At 34.9% G+C, this 27887-nt stretch overlaps 1 protein-coding gene across 9 annotated transcripts in view; it reads right to left on the reverse strand.

Moving 5' to 3' along the window:
- TXNDC16 (thioredoxin domain containing 16) overlaps positions 1-27887 on the reverse strand; it is a 169287-nt gene that overhangs the window by 125665 nt on the left and 15735 nt on the right. For 6 of the 9 annotated variants that reach the window (XR_006354987.1, XM_043988163.1, XM_043988159.1 and 3 more), the window contains 4 exons: positions 27020-27215; positions 25481-25563; positions 5983-6056; positions 4723-4797 (listed from right to left, as the gene is read on the reverse strand). Coding sequence is in view for 7 of the 9 variants with exons in the window: in XM_043988163.1 (XP_043844098.1) it covers positions 4723-4797; positions 5983-6056; positions 25481-25563; positions 27020-27188 (401 nt within the window). In the remaining 2 variants the exon portion in view is untranslated. Of the gene's footprint in view, positions 1-4722; positions 4798-5982; positions 6057-13460; positions 13540-25480; positions 25564-27019; positions 27216-27887 lie in introns of those variants that run through there. The other 3 variants (XM_043988161.1, XM_043988164.1, XM_043988166.1) reach the window with 3 other exon arrangements.

The following is a 27887-nucleotide window of genomic DNA, read 5'->3' on the forward strand; positions in this document are numbered from 1 at the left end:
TGAACACATGTCCAACAAGAATTATTGGAATAGATCAAGTATGATTTTTTTAAAAAGAGCTAAAAATGATTTTTAAATGAAATGAGGGAAATAGAGGAAAAAATGCAAAAAGAAATGAGAGCTATGAAAGATATGTAAAGCAAATAAACAGTTTGGCACAAAAGGTACAAAACTTCACCCAAGAAAAAAACTCCCTAAAAATCAGAATTGTCCAAATAGAAGCTAATGATTCCATGAGAAATAAATGAATATTAAAGTCAAAAGACTGAATAAAAATAAAAGAAAATGTGAAGTATCTAAAGGAAAAATTGCTGACCTAGAAAATAGATTGAAGAGAGACAGTTTGACAATCACTAGACTTCCTGAAAGCTGTAACCAAAAATGGAGCCTAGACATCCTATTTCAAGAAAATGATCAAAGAAAACTACATAGATTTTTCAAGGATAGGCAAAATAGGAATTACAAGAATCCAGAGTCACCTCCTGAAAGAAACCCCAAAATGAAAATTCCCAGGAATATTATAGCCAAATTTGGAGCTCCCATTCAAGGAAAAAATATTGCCAGCATCCAGAAAAAAAGAATTCAAAGTAACAGGGTGCCACAGTCAAGATCACACAAAGTTCAACATTTAATTTCATAAAGAAGTGAAGAGCTTGGAATATATTATTCCAAAGAAGCCCAAGATCTAGTTTTATAAACAAGAATAAAATGTCCTTTGATAAAATAGAGGACTTCCATGTATTCCTGAAAAGACCAGAGGCTAGTAAAAAATCTGATATATAAACACAGGAGTCAAGAGAAGGATAAAAAGGTAAAGATGAGAAAGCATTCCAAAAGGACAAAATATGGAAAAACTGTTTACAATCTTATATGGTCAGATGATACATGTATCCCCTTAGAATCTTCATTCTGGGCCATAAAAGGAAGACTCTTTTTATTAAACAGAAGGCCCAGGGACTATTCTGTTATGTCTTATTGATTTTTTTTTTATTTAAAAGAAATGGAAAGGGAGGGGAAATGGAACTGGAGGCCAGGAAGGTGAAGAGGGGAAGGAAAAGAAGAAAAGAGAAAATCATCTCACTTAAATGGAGTGTGAAAGGAGAAGTTTATAAAAATAGGAGGAAGGGGTAGGAAGAGTCAGCAGGCAATACATGAATTTTACTCACATCTGAACTGGTTAAAGGATGGAAGAATACACATATACAGAGATTTGAGTACAGAAATACATTTCACCCAAAAGGGAAAAAGGAAGGAAAGAGGTTAAGGGAAGGGGAGGGGGGAAAGAATGGGGAGAATTAGTAAGTAAGATTAGTCAGAAACAAGACAAAATCTTAAAGAGAAAAAAAGGGAAGGGAAATATAGAACAATCTTATCTGTGAATGTGAATAGGATGAAGTCATCCATGAAATGAAAGAGAATATCAAAATGGATTCAAAACCAGAATCCAACAATTTATCATTTATAAGAAACACACCTAATACAGAGACATAGTGTTAAAAATAGGGTCTGGAGCAGAATCTATTGTGCTTCAGCGAAAATAAAAGGGATGGAAGTAGCAAAAGTAAAAACAGAAAACCAAAAAAATAAACAGGGAAACTACATTTTGATGAAAAGTACCATTGACAATAAATTAATGTTCTAAACATATATGCACCAAATAGCCCAGTATCTGGATTCTTAGAGGAAAGGTTAAATGAGTTGTGGGAGATAATAAACAGACTATAGACATGGAGAATATCAATTAACCCCTCTTAGACTTAGAGGACTCTAGCTATAAACAAATTTTTAAAAAGAAATGAAGAGGGGGCAGCTAGGCGGTGCAGTAGATAAAACACCAGCCCTGGAGTCAGGAAGGACCTGAGTTCAAATACAGTCTCAGACACTTGACACTTACTAACTGTGTGACCCTGGGCAAGTCACTTAACCCTCATGGCCCCACAAAAACAAAGAAACAAAGAAACAAAGAAAAAGAAAAGAAGAGGGGGCAGCTAGGTGGTGCAGTGGATAGAGCACCGGCCCTGGAGTCAGGAGGATCTGAGTTCAAATCCGGCCTCAGACATTTAGCATTTACTAGCTGTGTGACCTTAGGCAAATCACTTAACCCCAATTGCCTCACAAAACAAAACAAAAAGAAAGAAATGAAGAACCTGAATAAAATTTTATAAAAGTTAGGAATGATAGACTTCCAGAGAATACTGAATGAGAAAAGAAAGGATTATGCCTATTTATAAGCTATGAATGGCACTTTCACAATAACTAATCATATATTAGAGTATAAAAATTTAAATTTTTAATTTATGCAGAATTTAAATAATCTTTTACTGAACATAATGAAATGAAAACAATATTCAATAAAAGGGATCTGAAGCAAAATTTAAACTTAATTGGAAACTAAGTAACTATCTTAAATAAATGAGTAAAAGAACAAATCATAGAATCAATTATTTAATTAAAAATAATGACAAAGGGGCAGCTAGGTGGCGCAGTGGATAGAGCACCAGCCCTGGAGTCAGGAGTACCTGAGTTCAAATCCGGCCTCAGACACTTAACACCTATGAACTGTGTGACCCTGGGCAAGTCACTTAACCCCAATTGCCTCACTAAAAAATAAAAAAATAAGAAATAATGACCAAAAAATGAGAACATAGTCCAGCCAAAGCAGGACTAAGAGGAAAATTTTTATCTGTAAACACATTCACTAATAAAACAGAAAGAACAGATCAACAAACTAGGCATGCAACTTAACCTAAAAAAAAAATTAAAAGTCCCCAATTAAATAGCAAAATAGAAATCCTGTGTAACGATTGGAATAACGCCACCTGCTGGATGCTAACTGTAGAAGAGTTCTGCCCATGAAGCGAAGGTCTTTGAGGGCAAGACCAGGAGTCTTTTCTTTGGTATCAGGAAGTGATGCAGACTAGTGGGAGGAGGAAGGAGGAGACGGAAGGGCTCTTTCCTCTGGACTCTGGTGGAGAAGGGAGCTAAAAATGTGCTCTCCCTTTAATAGATAGAAATCTAGGCCTTTCTCTCTCTCTTTACCAAATTCTTATTCTCCTTAATAAATGCTTAAAAGTCTAACTCTTGCTAAAGCTTATAATTTATTGGCGACCACTCATTAGATATTTTAGACAGTTTAGCTAGAATTTTAGCCCTTAACACCTGAAAGTTAAAGAAGAGATTAACAAAACTGAAAACAAAACAAAAAATAAACAAAACAATCAACTTTTAAAAATAAAATATATAATCCACTATGTGACTAATAGTCATTCTCTAACAGATAAGTGGTCAAAGGAAATGAACAGTTCACCACCAACAACAAAAAAGAATTACAAACTATAAACCACATGAGAGAATATTCCATATTCCTAGTAATATGAGAAATACACATCTAAACAATCCTGAAGTTTTTCCTTATAACTTGTAAAGTGGCAAAAATGACTAAAAATAAAAATAATTTAGAGAGGTTATGAGATGATAGGCACACTAATACATTGTAGAGTTGTTTTGGAATTGGTACAACCGTTTTTTTTTTTTTGGATGGGGCAACAAGAGTTAAGTGACTTGCCCAGGGTCACACAGCTAGTAAGTGTCAAGTGTCTGAGGCTGGATTTGAACTCCTAAATCCAGGGCCAGCTCTTTATCCACTGCGCCAACTAGCTGCCCCCATGGTATAACCATTTTGGAAAACAATTTGGAATTAATCAAATATAAAGTGACTAAAATGGGGTCACTCTTTGACCCAGAAGTTCTGTTACTGGACATACTAGCCATCAATAAAAAGAGAGCCTCCATGTACACCAAAATATTTGTAGCAGCAATTTTTATAATAGCAAAGAATTAGAAACAAAGTAAATAACCATCAACTGGAGAATGGCTAAACAAATTATGTTACATGAATGTATTTGAATATTACTGATTCATAAAAAATTATGAATTTGATAAATAAAAGCATAAAAAGGAACTGCATGAACTGAAGCAGAGTGAAGCAAGCCTAGCCAAAGAAAATATACACAATTACTACCAAAATGTAAATGGAAAAACACACACACACATGAATATAGCAAAATTATGAAGGTCAAGTACAACTCAAATGAAGAGATATGAGGGAACACCCCCAACCCACTCCTTCCTGGAGAGGTTGGACATTGGACACAGGTGTTGGAAATTGAACATGCTTTTGGACTTTTTCAAAGTACTGATGAGTTGTGCTGATTTTTTGCCTCTTCTCTCTTTTTATCTGTCTTTTTAAAACACTATTTGTTATATAGGATATATTTGTTATATAGAAGACCTCTGGGAAGGGGAAGGAAATGCAATGGTTTAAGAGAAAACTATGGTGATGTAAAAAACAGGACAAAATAAAAACCTATTTTTTAAAAAAGACATAGCTGAATACATTTTTAGTTTAGAAATTCCCCAAAGGCATTTTTACATTTTGCAATCAATAACTTGTAAATTTCAAAAAATCCTCTCAAGACCAAGGTTTGTTTCGTTTGTTTGTTTTCTTTTGTTTTTGCAGGGCAATGAAGGTTAAGCGACTTGCCCAGGGTCTCACAGCCAGCAAGTGTCAAGTGTCTGAGGCCAGACCCGAATTCAGGTCCTCCTGAATCCAGGGCTGGCGCTTCATCTACTGCACCACCCAGCTGCCCCTCAAGACCAAGTTTAAGTGAAATTAAGACAACTAAGAAAAGTAAAAATGAATTAATTTTTACTTCTACTTACAAGAGAACATTAGCTACAATGGCATTCACGTCAAACAAAGCATCAGTAGGGAATTCTCTGAGTAATATGTTACCTCTGTCAAAAAAAAAAAAATTACTCAAAATTCATGTAGTATTTGGAATTCCTTGTTACCTTTGAGTAAACTTAGTTATTAATTATTACTTCATACAAATTATCATTTAAAATCATTTATAAAGGATGTATCAAATCTAACTCAAAATTATACTTATTAATATTATTTCAAAGCAATCAAGTTTCATTTGCCTTGTTTTATCTAAATTTTTTATCTCTGCCTTTCAATATTCTATAAACAAAAGAAGGCAGTATTCATTGGTTTAGAAAGAATATCTCATTAACAATATGAAATGTTCTGTTCTATGAAAATAACAGGTTGTATCCTAAAGAATATGATGTTATGTTTGAGTCACTAAAATAGTATGCAAAACATTAATTTTTTAATTTTTGTGAGGAAAATTATTTCTACTGTTCTATCAACATAGAACAGAACCTTAAATAAATCTACTTGGTAAAGTCATAAATTTAGAGTTAGAAGGGTCCTTAGAGGCCAACAAGTAAGAAACTTAAGATATAAAATTATGTCAGAATGCTTATGTTCAGAAGAAAACTTGTACCAACATAAAATACAAAAAATTCACATATTAATAATGAAATATTAAATTCAACTGAAAAAAATTAAATGTTTGCTCTTTATAAAACAATATGCTAAAGAATATATAATGTTTGGATAAAACATGATACATGGCAATTTTTTTAAATCAGACATTAACTGTATTAAAAATTACTGTTCTTTGCAGGCCAGTTCCTAAAAAAGAATAATATTAAACTTTAGATATTAAAACGTTGTGTCATATTCTTTTTTCAACCTCTTCATTTCCTATCCAGTTACACATGACTTCATCATACCTCCACACCAAGTAGTTCCCTTCTTCCTTCCAACTGTCCTCGTTTTTCACTTTCCTTTTGTCTTCCCCCAGTAGATTATAAGATTCTTGAGGGCAGTAACTGTTTTTCTTTTTCATATTTGTATCCCCAAGACTTGGCACCGTACTTGGAACATAGTAAGTACTTAAGAAATATTTATTGGTTGTCTAACCTTTTTGAACAATATTCTTTTTGTCTAAAAGAATTGTAATACATAATGAAATTATGTATTTTAATCTCAAAATTTAAAATTTACATTTATCCTTTTCTTCTTCTGTCCCTAACTTTCAATATTAGTCATATATAAAAAAATGTTACCGGAATAAATATGCTTTTGTCCAATCATTTTCCCTTCCACAGTATCTTGATGCTTCTTCCTTAGCACAATTAACCTAAAAAAAGTTTGAAATATTTAAATATTTATAAAATATTTAAGTCTTACAAAAAAGACATAATTATCCACATTATTTAGCTCCAAATTTATCTTATGTTAGGGAGGCAAAATGAGTAGAGAAAGCACTGGATATACACATATACCTGGGTTCCAATCCTGTCTTTGACACTTAATAGTTGTGGGTACATGAGTTAGTCACCTAACTTCTCTGTACCTCAGAGGAGGTATAAAGATCAAATGAGGTAATATTTAAAATGCTTTGGAAATCTTACACTAATATATCCAATTTTAAACATATTTTTTAGTTTCTGACCTTATGACAAACTTGCTAATCATTTCTACTAACATTCTTTTTTTTTTTTTTTGTGAGGCAATTGGGGTTAAGTGACTTGCCCAGAGTCACACAGCTAGTAAGTATTAAGTGTCTGAGGCTGAATTTGAACTCAGGTCCTCCTGAATCCAGGGCCGGTGCTCTACCCACTGCGCCACCTAGCTGCCCCTCTACTAACATTCTGATGGTTTATTTTACAAATCTCTATCTAGGTGTCAAAATCCCATAAGCACTGAAAATTCAAAAGGACCAAAACAGAACTCATTATCATTCTTCCTAAAACCTGTCCCTCCTAACTTCCTTATCTTTGTCAACAGTACCTCCATTCTTTCAGTCACTCAGATTTGCAACTAGGAGTCATTCTTAATTCTTCAGTCCTTCAAATCTCATCATATTCAATCATGTGCAAAGTCTTATATATCCTTCCTTAACAAATTCTTTTTACTCATACCACTTCCACAATAATTCAGACTTTCTTCACTACTTTATAACTTCTAAATAGCTCTCTAAAAATTGAATAGGTCAAATAGAAAAGGAAGTACAAAAGCTTACTAAAGAAAATAATTCCTTAAAAATTGGAATTTAGCAAGTAGAAATTAATGACTCTATGAGACATCAAGATATGATCAAACATAATTTAAAAAGTAAAGAATAAATCCGGCCTCAGACACTTGACACTTACTAGCTCTGTGACCCTGGTCAAGTCACTTAACCCCAATTGCCTCACCAAAAAAAAAAAGTAAAGAATAGAAGAAAATTTGAAATTTCTCACTGGAAAAACAACTGACCAAGAAAAGAGAATCAGGAGAGATAATATAAGAATTATTAGACTACATAAAAGCCATGATCAAAAAGAAAGCCTAGACAATATCTTTTAAGAAATTGTCAAAGAAAACCACCCTGATATATTACAACCAATGAAGGAATCCACCTATCACTGCCTGAAAGATCCTAAAATGAAAATTACCAGGAATATTGTAGACAAATTCCAAAACTCACAGATCAAGGAGAAAGTATTGCAAGCTAAAAAGAAACAATCCAAATATGGTGTAGCTACATTCAGGGTTACACAGGATTTGGCAGTTTCCACCTTAAGGAAATGAAGGGATTGGAATATGATATACTGGAAGGCAAAGTAGCTAGGATTACAACCAAGAATCACTTAGAGAAATTGAATATAATATTTCGGGGGGGGGGAGAAGGTATTTAATGAAATAGAGAACTTTCAAGCATTTCTAATTAAGAGACCAGAGATAAACAACAAAAAAAAATGTGACCTCCAAAAACAAGGCTCAAGGGAAATATAAAAAGGTAAAAAAGAAGCAAGAAAGAAAAAATATAAATTAAATAAGATTAGGGGAAGCTAGGTGGCGCAGTGGATAGAATACCAGCCCTGGAGTCAGGAGGACCTGAGTTCAAATCCGGCCTCAGACACTTGACACTTGCTAGCTGCGTGACCCTGGGCAAGTCACTTAATCCCAATTGCCTCACCAAAAAAAAAAAAATTAAATAAGGTTTAACTATCTATATTTCTATATGGCAAGATAATATTTGTACCTATTAACAACTTGATTACTCTCACAGCAATTGGAAGCATTATATATAGAAAGAGAATATGGAAATAAGGTGACTTTGATGAGAATAACCCCCCCAAATAAATAAATAAAAGAATGATAAAAAAAACTGAACTGCAAGAAGCGTGTTGGGGGAATTAGACATCATCTTTCAATAAATTATCCAGGAAAAACTACCCTGACATTTAAAAATAAAAATGTAAAATAGAAATTGATAGAATCCACTGATCACCTCCTGAAAGAGACCCCAAAACGAAAACTCCCAGGAATATTATATCCAAATTCCAGAGCTCCTAGGTCAAGGAAAAAATATTCCAAGTAGCCAGAAAGAAACAATCCAAATTACACAAAATTTAGCAGCTTCTACATTAAAGGATCAGAAAGTTTAGAATATGATATTCCAAGAACAAAGGAACTGAGATTACAACCAAGAATCACCTACCCAGCAAAACTGAATATAATCCTTCAGGGGAAACAATTGGCATTCAATAAAAGAGAAGACATTTAGGCATTCTTTATGAAAAGCTTAGAGCTGAATAGAAAATTTGACTTTCAAATACAAGACTCAAGAGAAGTATAAAAAGGTAAACAGGAAAAGGAAATCATAAGGGATTTATTAAGGTTAAACTGTTTACATTTCTACATGGGAAGATGATACTCGTAATTTATAAGAACTTGCTCATTATTAGGGCAATTGGAAGGAGTATATAGAGACAGAGGTGACAGGTGTGAGTTGAATATGAGGGGATAATATCTAAAAAAATCAATTAAGGGGTGAGAAAGGAATTCACTGGGAGAAAGAGAAAGGGAGTAAATTATCTCACATAAAAGTGGCAAGAAAAATCTTTCACAAGGAGGGAAAGATGGAGAAAGTAAGGAGGAGTGAATGAACCTTACTCTCATCAGAATTGGCTCAAAGAGGGAATAACATACACACTCAACTGGGTTTAGAAATCTCTTACCCTGCAGGAAAGTAGAAGGGGAAGGGATTAAGAGAAGGAGGTGAGGGTGATAGAAGGGAAAGCAAATTGGGGCGGGGGTAGTCAGAAGCAAAACATCTTTGAGAGGGGACAGGGTGAAAAGAGAGAACAGATAGAATAAAGGGAGAGGAATAGGATGGAGGGAAATCCAATTAGCAATAATAACCATGAAAAAAAAATTGAAGCAAGCTTCTCTTATAAAGACCTCATTTCCCAAACAGAGTACTGAGTCAAATTTATTTTTTTTAAAAAGACCTAATTGATAAATTATCAAAATATATGAACAGTTTTCAGATGAAGTAATCAAGGCCATCTATAACCATATGGAAAAAAAATGTTCTAACTCACTACTGATTGGAGAGATACAAACCAAAACAATTCTGGGGTACTACTTCAAATCTATTAGATTGGCTAATAGGAAATATGAGAAAAATTTAAAATGTTGGTTGGGATGTAGGGAAATGAGGCACTATTGGAGTTGTAAACTGACTCAACCATTTTGTAGAGCATGCAGAATTATGCCCAAATGGCTACTCTTTGACCTAACAACATCACTACTAGGGTCTGCATCCAAAAAGATAAAAAACAAAAAGGAAAAGGACCTATATGTACAAAAATATTTTTAGCAGCTTTTTCCTGGTGGGAAAGAATTGGAAATTAAGGGGATGCCCATCAATTGGGGAATGGCTGATCAAGTTGTAATGTATAATTATGATGGAATACTACTGTGCCAAGCCAACATAATAAAAGTGACAATCATACCAAAATTAATCTATTCAGTGCCATATAAATGAAACTAACAAAACAGTTTATTTTATAGAGCTAGAAAAAATAATCAAATTCATCTGGAAAAACAAAAGCTCAAGGATATTAAGGGATTCAATGAAAAAAAAATGCAAGAGAAGGTGGTTTAGCCATACCAGATTTCAAACTGCATTATAAAGTGGTAATTATCAAAACCATCTAGTAGTGGCTAAGAAATAGAAAAGTGGATCAGTGGATTATAATAGGTACAAATTACACTATAGTAATTACTACAGTAATCTAGTATATGATAAACCCAAACATTAAAAATTAGAACTGGGCAAGCGGATACTAATGATTCCATGAGATATCAAGAAACTATTAAAGTCAAAAGACTGAAAAAAAGGAAATGTGAAATACCTCATCCAAAAATAAAAGAGAAAATAAATGGAGGAAAGATAATTTAAGAATTATTGGACTGTCTGAAAGCTATAATCAAAAAGAGCTTGGACATCATAGTTCAAAAAATTATCAAGAAAAACTGCTTTGGGGGGCAGCTAGGTGGTGCAGTGGATAGAGCAGAGGCCCTGGATTCAGGAGAACCTGAGTTCAAATACAGCCTCAAGACACTTGACACTTACTAGCTGTGTGACCCTGGGCAAGTCACTTAACCCCAACTGCCTCATAAAAAACAAAAACAAAAAAACGACAAAAAAAAAAAAACTGCCTTGGGGCAGCTAGGTGGCACAGTGGATAGAGCCCTGGATTCAGGAGGACCTGAGATCAAATCCGGCCTCAGACGCTTAACACTTACTAGCTGTGTGACCCTGGGCAAGTGACTTAACCTCAATTGCCCTGAAAAAAAAAAAAAACTGCCTTGATACCAGAAGGTAAAACAGAAATTAAAAGAATCACTTCCTGAAAGAGATCCAAAAATGAAAACTCCCAGGAATATTATTCTAGAGCCCTCAGGTCAAGGAGAAAGTATTGCAAGCAGTCAGAAAGAAACGATTTAAATATTGTGGAATCATAGAATCACACAAGATTTAGCAATTACCATGTTAAAAAAGCAAAGGGTTTGTAATATGATATTCTAGAAGGCAAAGGAGCTAGGTTTACAACCAAGAAAAACTTTCTAGCAAAAATGAGTATTATCCTTCAGGGGAAAAAAATTAACATTTAATGAAATAGAGGACTATGAAAGTATCTCTGATAAAAAGACCAGAGCTGAAAAGAATATTTGACATTCAAACACAAAACTTAATAAAAGCATAAAAAGGCAAATATGAAAGAGAAATCATAAGGAACTTAATACAATTAAATTGTTTACATTTCTATATGGGAAGATAATGTAACTCTTAAGAACTTTATCATTATTAGGGCAGTTAGAGAGAATCTACTGAAAATGTGTGAGTCAATTATGTTGGAATGATCTCAAAAAAAAAAAAAAGAAGGGGTGAAAAAGAGGTATGTACTGGGAGAAGGGACAAGGAAAAGGAAGAACAGAGTAAATTATCTCATATAAAAGAGGAGCAAAATGAAGCATTTTTACGGTGGACAGAAAAATGGAGATGGAGGAGCAAGCAATATTCAAACCTCACTTTCATTGGAATTGGTTCAAAGAGGGAAATATATATATATATATATATATATATATACACACACACACACACAATTGGGTATAAAAATTGATCTTACACAACAGGGAAGTATGAGGAAAAGGGAATAAGTGAAAGAAAAACATGAGAAAAAAGAGGGCAAATTAAGGGAGGCAGTGGTCAGAAGCAAAATAAACTTTTGAAAGGGTAAAAATAGAGACAAAAGGATAAAGAGAAGAAAATGGGATGGTGGAAAATATACAGTAATCATAACTGGGAATGGGAACGGGATATACTCACCCATAAGACAGAAGTGGATAGCAGAAAGAATTAGAAACCAGAATTCTTAACTATGTGTTGTTTACAAGAAACACACGAAAAATAGAAAAATATTCAGATAGAGTTAAAATAAGAGGCTCAGATAGAATCTATTCTGCTTCAGCTAAAGAAAAAAAATATAAGCCAGGAGTAGCATTCATGATCTCAGACAATGCAAAAGCAAAAATTGACCTAATTAAAAGAGATAAAAAGGGTAACTACAGTTTGCTAAAAGGTACCATAAACAATGAAATAATATCAATAATAAACAGTATGCAACCAAAGGTACAACATTCAAATTCTTAAAGAAAAAGTTAAGTGAGGAGCAGCTAGGTGGTGCAATGGATAAAGCACCGGCCCTGGATTCAGGAGAACCTGAGTTCAAATCTGGCCCCAGACACTTGACACTTACTAGCTGTGTGACTCTGGGCAAGTCACTTAACCCTCATTGCCCCGCAAAAAAAAAAAAAAAAGAAAAGAAAAGAAAAGAAAAAAAAGTTAAGTAAGCTATAGGAAGAAATTGAAAGTAAAGCTATACTAGTGGGGGACCTGAACTGTCCCTTCTTAGAACTATAGAAATCTAATCACAAAATAAATCAGAAGGAACTTAAGAAGATGAATAGAATCTTAGAAAAGTTAGATATGGCTGATCTCTGGAAATTCAATGGGAATAGAAAAAAGTTTACTTTTTCTCATATATATATGGCACTTTCACAAAAACTGACCATGTATTAGGGCATAAAAATCTCACAAATAAATGGAGAAAAACAGAAATACTAAATTCACCTTTTCAGATGATATGAAAATTACATTTCCTAAAGGGTTTTGGAAGCATAGATTAAAAATTAATTAGGAAAAAAATTAATTAGAAACTAAACAATTTAATCCAAAAGAATAAAAAGGTCAAAGAGCATGTCATAGAATCAATCAATACTTTGTGAAATGCAGCCAAAGAAGTAATTAGGGAAAAATTTATATCTCCAAATGCTAACATCAATAAAAAAGGAAAAGAGCAGATCGATGATTTGTGCATGCAACCAAAAAAACAACAAAAAAAAAACCAGAAAATGAACAAATTAAAAATTCCCAAATTAAACACCAAAATAGAAATCCTGAAAATCAAATAGATTAATAAAATCGAAAGTAAAAAAATAAAATAAAAGTACTAGTAGTGGGTGTTATTTTAAAAAAAACACACACAATAAAATAGATAAGCCACTGGTTAGTTTGATTTTTTTTTTAAATGGAAGAAGAAAACCAAATTACCAATATCAAAAATTAAAAGGGTAAATATACCACCAATGAAGACAAAATAAAGGCAATTATTAGGAGCTATTTTGCCCTATTACATGGTAGTAAAAGTAACAATGAAATTAGAGGAATATTTTTTAATATAAATTGCCCAGATTAACAGGAAAGGAAATAGAATACTTAAATAAACTGACTTTAGAAAAAAAGAATTGGAAAAACCATAAATAAACTCCCTAAGAAAAAAATTCCCTGAACCAGACAGATTTACAAATGAATTCTACCCATTTAAAAACCAATTAATTCCAATACTATATAAGCTATATTTAAAAAAAAAAAAAGTTAAGAAAGAGTCCTACCAAATGGTTTTGATACCTAAACCTCTGGTTTAGAACAACAACAGAGAAAAAAAACTAGAGACCAATCTCCCTAATGAATATTGTTGCAAAATTTTTAAATAAATTACTAAAAAGGAAATGACAGCAATATCTAACAAAGATCAGACCCGGCAGGATTTATACAAGAATGCAAGACTGGTTCAAAATTAGAAAAAATGTAAGTACTATATAACTGACCATATCAATGTGAAAAGATAAAAATTAATATTACCTTTTCAAGATATTAGGAGATACACCGTTTTCCAGAGTTACAGACCAGCAAACAAGCTGTGCCCTGAGCTTGGCATAACAATCCTTTGCACTCATCTTCTAGAACTAATGGTAACTAAGCTTGGACAAGCAGCAACAGGCCCCGGCATGAAGCACGGCTATGAACAGACTTTTTGTCACTAGGCAACCTTGCCTCACTGTTGCTACATGACACTGTTTGCCTCCTTGTCTAGCCAAAAGTATGTAAATCAAAGTTTGGCCACACTAGTGCCTCCACAAGGGGAAGGGCCCCAGCACATGTGGCTACCCTCCTTGCTTACAAACCATTTCCCTCACTCTGAAATTAAATTTCTGTTTGATTCCTGACTCTCCTGTCTCTAGCCTTCTGTTTAACTCTGACCACACAGAGGTTTGAAGCCAGTTGGGTCCAGTTCACATTAACTGGTGTCAGAAGTGGGACTGGACACAGAACCACGTCATTGGACTCCCCAGTACCAGTGGAAATGGACTAGGTGTCACCAAAGATTTCTTTCTCCAGAGTCCGACCTTGTCCCCCTCATTTGGTGAGTTCTCTGCTCTTGTCCTTTTTCCAATTCTCTGAGTTCCTGCCTTGGTCAAACTGGCTATTCACTGTGAGGAAAACTCCAGGGCCTTCTGATGACCTGATTCATCTGGGATCACTCTAGTAAAGATATCCTTTCTTAAACTACACACCCCTGTTTATTGGTCCCTCTGCATACCTTTTTTTTTTAATTACATGCCTATGTAAAATAGTAACTCCTTATCTCTGTAACTACACACTGTTAGAACTGTTTGTGTCTGTTTTTATCTGTACTGTCATTTTGTCTGTCTGTGTATCTTTGTAAAATATAAAATGTCTGTATTATGTAAAATGTTTGTTTAGATTCTTTTACTTTGAAAGACTTTAAATGGAGCCAGCCAGAAAAACTTCTAACGGCTGGAGTCAAAGAGTTTAGAACACTGGGAAAGATTAATGAAGCAACTGTCCCAGTAAACATGACTAACTCCCACTTTTAAAAACCCTGCAACACGGTGCAGCTAGGTGGCACAGTGGATAGAACACCAGCCCTGGATTCAGGAGGACCTGAGTTCAATTTCAGCCTCAGACACGTGACACTTACTAGCTGTGTGACCCTGGGCAAGTCACTTAACCCCAATTGCCCTGCCAAAAAAAAAAAAAACACTTGCAACACACTTTTTTTCTGTCATTTCAGCTTTGACTATGTTGGAATTATAGAAATAAAGTCAGATAATCAGAGTCTGTAGAACTGCTAAAGACATCTTAGCAGATTCTAGATGTTTAGAGATTAACCTTTAAGGAGTTTGAAGATTAATCATTTTAAGATTCCAGGGGAGAACTCAACACTTTGAGTAATTCCATGAATTTGCTCCATTCTGAAATATCTTAGTAAGTTTTGGGGTACCACCCTGCAGATTTTAAGGAAAAATAACAATCAAATCTTATAAAAGTTTTTTCTTAATTTTAACAAACCTTTTTACTTAAAGTTTTGAGTTCCAAATTCCATCCCTACCTCCTCCCTGAGGTGGTAAGCAATCAGATATAAGTTATACATGTGCAATTATACAAAACATTTCCATATTACTCATTTTGTATAAGAAGACTAATTATAGAAAAAAAATGAAAAAAGAAAGTGAAAAATAGCATGCTTCAATCTCTGTTCAATCAACATCAGTTCCTTCTTTGAAAGCAGATAGAACACTTCATCATTAGTCCTTTGGGAATATCTTGGATCGTTGTATTGCTGAGAATAGTTGACATTCACAGTTCTTCATCATAAAATATTTCTGTATGTGTGCACATCCTCCTGCTCACTTCACCATACATGAGTTTATATAAGTCTTTCCAGCCCTTTCTGAAATCATCCTGATTGTCATTTCTTATAGCACAATAATCACCATCATTTACCACAGCTTGTTTAGCCATTCCCCAACTGCTGGGCATTCTTTTGATTTCCAATTCTTAGCCACCACAAAAAGAGCTGCTAGAAATATTTTTGTACAGATAGGTCTTTTTCTCTTTTGAGGGATGTCTTTGGGATATAAAACTAGAAGTGGTATTTCTCGATCAAAGAATATACACAGTTTTATAGCCCTTTGGGCACAGCTCCAAATTGCTCTCCAGAATGGTTGATCGGTTCACAACTCCAACAATAGTGGATTAGCATCCCAGTTTTCCTACATCCCCTGCAACATCCAATATTTTCCTTTTTTGTTATATTTACCCCTCAGATAGGTGAGAAGTGATACCTCAGAATTATTTTAATTTGCATTTCTCTGATCAATAGTGATTTAGAGCATTTTTATATGCCTACAGATAGCTTTGATTTCTTTGTCAAAAACCACCTGTTCGTATTCCTTGATCATTTATCAACTGGGAAATGACTTGTATTCTTATAAATAAGACTCATTTGAGGAATGAGGCCTTTCTCAGAGATATTTGTTGCAAAAAAATTTTTCCCAGTTTTCTACTTTCCTTATAATTTTGATTGCATTGGTTTTGTTTATGCAAAAGCTTTTTAATTTTGTATAATCAAAATCATTTTGTAATGCACTCTATATCTTTGGTGCTAAATTCTTCCCCATGCATAAATCTGACAGATAAACCACTCCATGCTCTTTTTTTTTTTTTTTTAGTGAGGCAATTGGGGTTAAGTGACTTGCCCAGGGTCACACAGCTAGTAAGTGTGTGTTAAGTGTCTGAGGCCGGATTTGAACTCAAGTACTCCTGACTCCAGGGCCGGTGCTCTATCCACTGCGCCACCTAGCTGCCCCTTCCATGCTCTCTTAATTTGCTTATGGTATCACCTTTTATGTGTAAATCATGGACCCATTTTGACCTTATTTTAGTATACAGTGTGAGATGTTGGCTGCTACCTAGTTTCTGCCATACTGTTTTCCAGTTTTCCCACAGCAGTTTTGTCAAATAAAGAATTTTTGTTCTAAAAGCTTGGATCTTTGGGTTTATCATATACTAGATTACTATAGTCATTTACTATAAAGTAATTCATACCTATTCTATTCCACTGATCCACCACTCTATTTCTAAGCTAGTACCAGATTATTTTGATAATTACCACTTTATTACAATTTGAGATTGGTTATGGCCAGACTACCATCTTTCACATTTTTTTTTCATTTGTTCCCTTGATAATCTTTAGCTTTTGTTATTCCAAAAGAATTTTATTATTTTTTTCTAGATCTATAAAATAATTTTTGATAATTTGATATGGCACTAAATAGATTAATTTAAATAGGACTGTCATTTTTATTATATTGGTTTGGCTCACCCATGAGCAATTAATATTTTTCCAATTGTTTAGATCTGACTTTATTTGTTGTAAGAAGTATTTTAGTTGCGTTCACATAGTTCCTGTATTTGACTTGTCAAGTAGACTCCCAAGTATTTAATATTGTCTTTAGTTATTTTAAATGGAATTTCCTATCATCTACAAAGAGTGATAGTTTTGTTTCCTCATTGTCTATTCTAATGTCTTTTTCTTATCTTATTGCTATAGGCTAACATTTTTGGTACAATATTAATTAATAGTAGTAATAATGAACATCCTTGTTTCACCCCTGATCTTATTAGGAATGCTTATCCCCATTATATGGTATGGTGGTTGTTCTTCGTCCTCAAAGAGTACCAAAAGGTAGAGTCAAGTCACAGGGTGTCTGACTGTGGCTGATCAGACCAATACAAACTAGGAATGTTCTACTACAGGGAGGACACAACATGTGGGTTGGATTCTTTAAATTTGCACATCTCATGTTTCTTTTGAGCTACTTCAATTCTACGTTGCTCAGAGGACAGCACCTTTCTCTGATGAGGGCATTCCATGCTGGGCAGTCCTGTGCCACTCTTTCCCATGGCATGCAATCAATTCCAAAGTTCTTAAGAGACCTTAAAAGTATCCTTATAACACTTTTTCTGACCACCATGTGAGCACTTGCTTTCTATGAGTTCTCCATAAAATAGTCTTTTAGGCAAGCATACATTTAGCATTCGAACAACGTGGCCAGCCCTCGGAGTTGTACTCTGCAGTAGAGTTTGAATGTTTGGCAATTTAGCTCAAGAGAGAATCTCAGTGTCTGGTATCTTATGCTGCCAGGTAATCTTCACAATCTTCCTAAGACAATTCAAATGGAAGCAATTCAGTTTCCTGCCGTGGTGCCAAAAGCATGAGAGCAAGGTTGGTGGTGCAATGGATTAGAGAACTGGCCCTGGAGTCAGGAGGACCTGAGTTCAAATCTCACCTCAGACACTAGCTGTGTGACCCTGGGCAAGTCATTTAACCCCTATTGCCTGAAATATGTGGGGCTGTGTCCAATCATCCTGATATATATCTTGCCACTGGGCTCAGATGGCTCTGGAGGAGAGAGTGAGGTTGGTGACCTTATACAGCCCTATCTCACTTAAATCCAATTCAGTGTAAGTCATGACATGACCCCCATTACATATAATGCTTGCTGATAGTTTTAGACCTATACTGTTTATCATTTTAAGGAAGGCTCCATTTCATTCTATGTTGGCAAGTGTTTTGTTTTGTTTTCTAAGTCGCAAGTGTTTTGTTTTTTGGGTTTTTTTTAAGTGAGGCAGTTGGGGTTAAGTGACTTGCCCAGGGTCACACAGCTAGTAAGTGTCAAGTGTCTGAGGCTGTATTTGAACTCAGGTCCTCCTGACTCCAGGGCCGGTGCTCTATCCACTGTGCCATCTAGCTGCCCCCGCAAGTGTTTTTAATAGGAATTGGTACTGTATTTTGTCAAAGGCTTTTTCTGTATCTATTGAGATAATCCTATGATTTCTGTTGGTTTTATTATTGATATATGGTCAATTATGCTGATAGTTTTCCTAACAATGAACCAGCCCTACATTTCTGGTCATAGTCTAACAGTCTTTTTGCTGTAATAAACTGCTATAATCTCTTTGCTAGTGTTTTATTTACAATTTTTGCATCAATATTAATTAGGGAAATTGGTCTATAATTTTTCTATGTTTTGTCTCTTCCTAGTTAGGTATCAGCACCATATTTGTATCGTAAAAGGAATTTGGTAGGACTCCTTCAGCTACTTTCTCAAATAGTTTATGTAGTATTGATATTAACTGGTGTAAGGGGCTGAAATTCTAGCTAGTCTGTCTAAAATATCTAATGAGTGGTCACCAATAAATTATAAGCTTTAGCAAGAGTTTAGACTTTTAATCATTTATTAAGGAGATTAAGAATTTGGTGAAGCGAGAGAAAGAGGCCTAGATTCAGCTGTCTATCTCAGGGAGCTTGCATTTCTGTTCCACTCTCCATGAGAGTCCTGATGAAGCCTCCTATGAAACTGGGAACATCCCATCCACACGCACACACAGCTCCAAGCTAATTGGCTGGTAGCTTTGATAGACAGTACCCACGAGCAAACGTCACTTCCTGATGCCAAAGAAAAGCTGCATGGCTTGCCCTCAGACACCTTTTCCTCATGGCGGAGCTTTCCTACAGTAACTCTCCAGCAGGTGATGTCATTCCAATCGTTACACTGGTATTAATTGTTCTTTAAATGTTTAGTAGAATTCACTTGTGAATCCATCTGGTCCTGGAGATTTTTTCCTAGGAAGTTCATTGAAATTTTATAAAAGTTAAAAGTAGATGGGCAGCTAGGTGGTTCAGTGAATAGAGCACTGGCTATGGAGTCAGGAAAGGCTGAGTTCAAATCCGACCTCAAACAGTTGACACTTACTAGCTGTGTAACCCTGGGCAAGTCACTTAACCCCAATTGCCTCACCAAAAAAACCCAAAACAAACAAAAAAAAAAGTAGATGACACTTCCCCTGAAAACTGAGTCTCATTATTCTAAAGCAATGAAGGAAGACAAAAGACAACTAATTTGGAAATAATCCCATAGTGAAGGAAAAAAATAGGAAAAAGCTTTGCACTTTATAACCACCTCTTGTTAACTCTTCCTCGATCATCTCAGATCAGATTCCCAAATACAGGTGTTGAAAAAAATGCTGGAAAAATGTAGGAAAACCTGAATTCTGTTCCAGTTGCAGAAATTTATTAGTTGTGCAATCTTAGGCAAGTTATCTTATGTTTTCCCCAGTTTCCTGATCTATAAAGAGAAAAAATAATAATGCTACCAATCTCCCAGAAGTGTTGTGAGATCAAAATTATATAATGATTGCAAAGTGCCTAACACAGTGATTGGTATGTAATAAACACTACATTATTATTATTTTGTAAATTGAAAGTAATTGTTCCTTACACACCTAATTGAGTAGAGGAATCTATCTAACCCTGGAAAGTAGGAGGGGAAGGGGATAAGGAGGGAAAGGTGAAAGAAGCAGAGGGCAGAGCGGAGAAGGGGGCAGTCAGAAGCGAAACACTTTTGAGGAGTAATAGGGTAAAAGAAGATAGAAAATAGAGTAAATATCATGGGAAGGGAATAGGATGGAGGGAAACAGTTAAGATGATTGATTATAATGGCAAAATGTATGGTATTTACTTTGCTGGGCTACAGTGAAGAAAATTCTTTGTCAGGTTTAAGGTATTATATAAATGTTATGATGAACAGGATGCTATCAGAAAAACCTAGAAAGACCTACATGAACTGAAGCAGAGTGAAGTGTACTGTATAAAAAATAACAGCTGTGAAGGATGTGGTCATTTTCAGCAATGCAATGATCCAATATAACTCTGAAGGACTTGTGAAAATTGCAGTCCATCTACAGAGAAAGAACTGGTGGCATCTGAAAACAGATTGAAGCATAATTTTTTCTGATAGTTCCTTAATCTGTAGTTTTGTTTTTGTCTGTTTTCTTTCACAACCTGGCTAATGTGGAGATGTTTTGCATGACTACTCATGTATAACTTATATTGAATTACTTGAATTCTTGGGGATGGGGGGTGGGGAGGAAGGGAGAAAGAGAAGTTGGAACACAAAGTTTTGAAAAATTGATGTCAAGATTTGTTTTTACATATAATTTGGAAAATAAAATTCTAAACAGAAAAAATTTTTTTAATATTTTTAAAAGAATGTAATTGTTTCATGCATGATAATTCTAACATGAGTTTAAAACGTCAAAGGTAATAAGATTAATAATTTTTATATGAGATGATTTGGAAATGTAATCGATGTCATCTGAAGTTTTTGTTTCATGTATTAAATACATGATATTGTTTACATTATTATTATTATACTTCTAAATCATCATATTGTGAAATTTGAGAGACCATTATAACAGAAATACTGTTAGACAAAACAACTTTTTAATCTGGACTGTAAAAATATTTTAAACTAACTGCTGGGCCTAATTTGGCTGGAAGGGCCTAATCTGGGGACTGTTGACTGGCTGCTATTAATTTCCTAAGCCAATCTGTTAGGGTCTTTTAAAAATTTCTCCACACTGGTTAGATCCCAAATTGATAAGCAAACGATTAAGAAGCCTCTTAATTAAATAATCAAAGCAGAATTTATTTATAAAAATCAATGTAAATGATAAGGGTTAAGAAATGCAAATTATACAACCTGTCTGCTTTTAATATAATAAGGACCGTTGCTGCCTCTTGCCTTAAGGTATGCTCCAGCTTTCTCCAACTTTCACTCTTTTTTTCCTTCACTCCAGCTCCCCTGCTTCGCTTTGCTTCTCAGCTCCTTTCTTCTAACTCCAAGCCCCTTTCACTTTGTCGACCCTCCCAAAAAGCCCCTTAGCATCCTCACCTCTGTTGCCAACCCCCTGGCATCTCTAGCATCTCTGTATTGTAGTCCTTCCTCGCTTTCTCCAAACTCCTGTACCGTCCCCCCTCTTTCTCCAACTTCTCTTTCTCTCTCTCACAGACCTCTCAGTGTCTCTTGCCTTCTCTCCCTTTCTCTATCCTCCAGCATCCCTTCTGTTCTCTCAGTCTTCCAGCCTCCAACTTTGCTTTCTCCAACTCTGTCTTCTCCAACTTCCCTTACTGTCTCACTCCTTGATATTTATCTTCCTTCTCTCCCCTCCAACCTCAGGTTCCCTGTGCCCCCCGCACATGCCATGTTAATCCACTGGCTGCACTAGTGCTGTGGCCGTGCGGGGGCTCAAGGGGCCCATGCCCCAAGCTGAGCGCCTGGGACCTCCATACAAGCTGCACTAGAGGCCGGCCTGCATGAGCCCAGGATCTCTGGGTTAGATCCCTCCAGGGCGGAGGGAGCTAGGGCTTTTTCCCCCAGTCATCTGACCTAGTGTCCTGTAAAGCCCACGGGGCTTTTTGGCTCAGCTGAAGCAGAGGGGGAGGGGCATCAGCCCCTCTTTCACAGAAAAAAACCCCTGAGGGCCTAAAGCTTTTTAATCTCAGCCCAAAGGCAGGGTCCCCAAATCGAAATAAATTCCCACAGGACATTATTATATTATTAACTGGACTTTTAAAAGGATATGATAAAAAAGACAATTGAAATTGTTAAATATTTAATGAGGTATAGTTTTTAAAAAGCAGATAATTTTTACTATAATAGCAAATTTGCATTTGAAATTCTTGGCTATTATGAACTTCAACACATTAATGATGTCAATGATCAGGTATGGCTAAAGTCCCAGAATATGTGTAGTTTTAATTTATAAGTAAAGGACAAATTAAATGTTAACTCTTAGGGGGAAATTGGGAAAGATATTCAAAAGCCCTAAGTTGCTGTTAGTGAAATTTTGCTATTTAAGGTAAAAATTTCTGGGACTGTAATTTACTATTTTTTTAATCATTATTATTTGGGGGGGGTGGGCAATGGAGATTAAGTGACTTGCTCAGGGTCACACAGCTAGTAAGTGTCAAGTGTCTGAGGCCAGATTTGAACTCAGGTCCTCCTGAATCCAGGGCTGGTGCTTTATCCACTGTGCCATCTAGCTGCCCCCTGTAATTTACTATTGTTTTGAGCTTTGATTACAGGAATGGTTTTCTGAATTGTCATGAAACCAATAGTAGAAAATGGCATGTACTTCAGTTTGGGAACTGTTAAAGATGGATGTCTGTGCCTAGGAAAAGTTTTGGGGATGACTTTGGCAGGGGAAAGGGATAATAAAAGTATGCCTTCTGAATGTTACTACCATCAGGAATTTTATATGACCTCAAATAAGATAGACGGTCTCACTGCTATCTTGTTATATTTTGTTGACATTAACAAAAGAATAGAAATGGAAGGCAAAAGGGGGTTAGGAATTTATCTCACATAATCAAAGTGCACAAGTAGAAATCTATACAAAGAAGGAAAGGGCTGCAGGGAGAAGGTGTCACTTGAACCTCACTGGTCAAAGGAGTATAAAACACACAAACATAAAGAGTTTGAATAAATTTCTATACCAACTCACCAACTTACCAACAGTAGGGAACCAGAAAATGGTAAAGAGAAGAATAAGAGAGAAAGTAGATTCAAGGAGGGATTCATTATAAATAAAACCCTAAATTCAAGGGGAGGATTGTATGGAGTAATTTAAAAGGGGAAAAAGGGGGTCATTAAATACAATTAATAAAATATATATACCTTTAGAGCAAGCATTAATTCAACTAGTCCTATAATAAAAGTTATGGGGAAAAATGACTAAAAGTCTTATATGTACAAAATTATCTATAGTAGCTCTTTTGGCAGTGGCGAAGAACTGGAAACTAAAGGAAACCCCATTATTGTAGAATGCTCTCCTCCTTGCTTTTCCCCCTTCAGTTATGAATATATATTTATTAATAAACAAATACCATTATATCACATCTAGTCCAATCCCCTCATTTTACAGATAAGAAAACTGAGTGACTTGCCCAAGGTCTTTCCATGATAGTAGACTGCCTCTCCCACAGTTACAATTGTTCTTACTCCCTAACATGCATTTCAGGTTACCTTTAACTCAAAAATCATCTACAAAGTCATACATGCTTTCGCTTGAAAGAAAAACATCTTGAAAATGGTGTCCTAACAGAGATAAAAAAGGAAGTAGAAGTATAGGTTTTGGTGACAGGCCAATGACTAAGGTAGAGGTAGAGTGGGTGACAAAAAACTAAGGATCAGATTCAAGAAATAGCTGAATTAAAGGATCCTATATCAGGGAATGTGAAGCAATTTAATAACAGAATTATTTATGCAACCAATTTTTTAAAATACCAAAGCACTCTTCATAAAGACCAAAAAATACACTAAATTTAAGCTTCTCAAATAAAAATAATTGTACGGTTATCCAGTCCCAAAATGTACAACAGAACTACTTCAGATATGTATTTGAATGCTAAGGTTTGCGGTAGAGGAAAGAAACTAAAATGGATACAAAGTCAATGAATGACAGACAGTCCCAGCCTTTGAGAAGCGTAAATTCTACTTAGATTTAAGATACTCATTTTTCAATGTCATACATATGTATAGCAATTTTCTAAAACTCAAAATTTCAGAGAAGGTGCAGACTTGCACTGGTAGAGGATGTTCCCTCACCAAGAGATTCCCTATACCAATGGAATTACAGGTCCAGAACCAGTATCTATTTATCTATATTATATACAGAAATGTATACATACACTATATATGTGTATACATGTATACATATATAAATGCTGTTAAGGGCTAAAATTCTAGCTAGTCTGTCTAAAATATCTAATGAGTGGTCGCCAATAAATTATAAGCTTTAGCAAAAGTTAGGCTTTTAAGCATTTATTAAGGAGAATAAGAATTTGGTAAAGAGAGAGAGAAAGGCCTACATTCATCTATCTATTAAAGGGAGAGCACATTTCTAGCTCCCCACTCCGCCAGAGTCCCCAGGAAAAAAGAGCGAGTCAGAGTGCCCGGCTCCCCCTTCTTCTTCCCACCAGCAAACATCACTTCCTGACACCAAAGAAAAGACGCATGGTCTTGCCCTCAGAGACGTTCACCTCATGGAACAGCTTTTCTACCATAAGTCTCCAGCAGGTGGTGTCATTCCAATCATTACAATGCACAAAAACATACATACACATGTACAGTTTCCCAAAAGTCTTATTGAAGTTTTAAGCTATTATAGCTACTTATAGCTGTAACAAAGTGCACTAAGAGTTTTGGGACACTCTGAATATACAGTTGTAAATACACACATAAACACATGCATGCACATATGCATGCATACACACAGTCACAGAAAAACTCCTTAAGTCATCCAATCACATATTACAAACTGGAAAACAGAAATCATTTATCTGCTTCATGTTGATCACAGAGATAGGCCAAACTCTTTTGTACAATTATGGACCTTATTTAGGATGTACTATAGAACATTTTGCATTGCTATGCATCCTCTTTCTGTAATCTTTTTTAGCTATAAAAATTTCTTAGAAGAAATCAATACTCAATTTTTCATATGTTACATTTGAGTGGGAATTACAAAATGACAAAAAGAATTTCTGCTCTGGAGTTAGAAGAGCTAGGATAAAAATCTCATCTCTACTACTTATTTCCTATATGACCTTTACCTTTATGGGCCTTGGTTTGCTCTTATGTAAAACTGAGAGGGTAGGACTAGATGGCCTCTAGGTCAATGATCCTCTAACTCTACATACTTTTGAATTTGTTACTTTAACCTCTTGTTTAAGAGAAGATGTGAGAAATTTTCAAAAGATGAGCAAGCAGTAAGATATGTTCTAGCAATCTCAATCACATCCTTGTTTTACATAAGTTATCTGATAAATACTTATTCAAAAAAATCACTCACCTTACCTTACTTAGACAAATGTCAATTATGATATATATTAACCAAAATTAAAATAAAACCAAAACTAATAGAGATATAAAATGATCATAAACCTACTTAAAATAGTACAGTCTACATAATATAGATACAGCCTATGTATGGGAATTTTGATGAAGAGACCTGTCTTTGTTTCTGTTTTCTGAAAGATAGAGGAAAGTATGCACTCTAGAGAATACTGTCAAAACCAGTAACAGTATCAAAATACTTTAAATTTTCAGTCATAAGACAGTAGAAAAGTATAAAATATTAGTGATCACATAATGACAATATTATTTTACCTTTGCAACTGAAATCCCATAGTTATGAAGAGGTCCAGCTGCTTTTTTCAATTCTTCAAGAAATATAGTAATATCTAGAGAAACTCAAACAAGGAAAAATATGTTTCTAATATTATTTGTCTCTTAAAAGTGAATTTTTAAAATGCAAGAGAAATTATGCAAATACAGAGCCTTACAACTAAGTATAAAATTATACCTGTTGACCCAACAAATAATACACTGGAAAAGTACTTTGCAAATTTTTAATTACTATACTTTATGTTTCAGCTATTTTTTTTTCAAAGCTCTTTGGCTTAGTATTGAAAATAACTAATTTTTACCTTTATACACTCACTTTCTTTTGTAGGTTGTTGTGGATGAAAAAGTTCACCACCCTATGGCCAACCTTCTGACTTACTTAGGCTGATTTTGAAGGACAAATATAAAGTTTATGACTGGAGTTGTACTCAAGCAGTTCTGATTTGGTAAAACATATTCCAAAGCACTGGAACAGCCAATGAAGGAAATAAACAGTAAGAATTTGAAGAACAACTATTCTTATTTATATCCCTCTTTAGTCCTGGTGCAGTTAAAAATATGCCTATTTAATAGAACAGGTTTGGTAAGTATTTGAGACAGGATTCAGAACCAGATCGCCTGACCTCAAGCACTTTAGTCAGTGTCAAGCTGCCTCTCATTATTCAAGCCAGAGTTTCCTCACAGCCACAAAGAGAATTCAGACACATAGCCAAAACTGTAAGTCAACTATCATTTGACGGAAGTCATCAGCCCTATAAAAAATTGATACACAAGACTATTCACCCACATTACTTTTGTTTATTTTGTGGGGTTTTCTTTTGGTTGGGCAATGACTTGCCCAAGGTCACACAGCTAGTAAATGTCAAGTGTATGAGGCTGGATTTGAACTCAGGTACTCCTGAATCCAGGGCCAGTGCTCTATCCACTGCACCACCTAGCTGCCCCCCATATTACTTTTAAAATAAATTTTTACCCATTTATTTCATTGCTTTACAATTAGTCAGGTGTCACTTTAAACTATAAGCAGAAATAAGAATTTACTTCATCAGTAATATAATATAAAGAACACTATTCTTTTAAATGATGAAATAATACTATTTGACAGAAAGAAAACCACAATTAATAGTGTTGCCAAAGTAGAGTGCATGCAAAAATATTAATGAGAAACTCAATTCTAAACCTTGGTAACAAGAATCTTTATCAAACATTAACACATTTTAAAAGAAAATGTGAAATTAAATTATCATGTACAGGCAGCTAGGTGGCACAGTGGATAAAGCACCAGCTCTGGATTCAGGAGGACCTAAGTTCAAAGCCGGCCTCAGACACTTGACACTTAGCTGGGCAAGTCACTTAACCATAATATAAACTTTTTAAATGTTTTTCATTACATTGCAGTTGCATATATAATGTTTTGTATTAATTCTTGTAGTAATAAGGCTTTCCTACTGAACAAGTTTGTTTAAACAGCAAAACAAGTATCATGAAAACATTAAATTGTACTTTAAAAAAAATACTAACCATCTTGACTAAAATAAACTAGGGAGGTTTTTCCTGTCTGCAAAATGCTGAAATATTCCTGAGGACTCAGTTCCATTAGAGTATTTCTATTTCTTGCTATAGATTTACAAAACACACATATCAGCACAAAAGAGATGTATATCCATATGTTTAATCTGGAAGACATCATCAACCAGAGATGTAAATGAAGCAGAATCTGAAAGAAAAAACAAACATGGGATTATCTTTGCATCCTTCAAATTTGTTTTAGCCCCATAATAACTTTAATAACTTCTTTTTGTTGTGGATCTTCCAGTTATCAATATGGCCTAACACAACATTTCTTTGTTAATACCACTGATTTCTGGAGCTTATCACAGATCTCAAGTTCACATATCAAGAAAATACTTTTTTGAGATATTTACTAAAATTTGTTAGAAGTATTATTTTTTTTTTGGGTGAGGCAATTGGGGTTAAGTGACTTGCCCAGGGTCACACAGCTAGTAAGTGTTGAGTGTCTGAGGCTGGATTTGAACTCAGGTACTCCTGACTCCAGGGCCGGTGCTCTATCCACTGTGCCACCTAGCAGCCCCTGAAGTATTATTTTTTTTAAAGAAGTATTATTAAAGGAATAACTTCAGTGAGAAACTTTGGCATTACATGATCAATTTTTTTTTTTATCCTTTTCTCCCCCTCCTTTCCCTCCCCTCCCTCATCTCCTCTTCCCTTCCCCCTCCTTTTCCTCCCCCTCCCCTTTCCCTTCTCCTCTACTTCGATCCCCTCCCCCTCCATCCCTTGTATATATGCAATGGTCATCCTCCTTCTTTAAATTCCTAATCTTAAAAGTTATCCTTAGACAAATCTTTCTTTCATTAAGTTTTTTCCCAAA

This window comes from Dromiciops gliroides, chromosome 2 (assembly GCF_019393635.1).
Source record: "Dromiciops gliroides isolate mDroGli1 chromosome 2, mDroGli1.pri, whole genome shotgun sequence".
Classification (NCBI taxonomy): domain Eukaryota; kingdom Metazoa; phylum Chordata; class Mammalia; order Microbiotheria; family Microbiotheriidae; genus Dromiciops; species Dromiciops gliroides.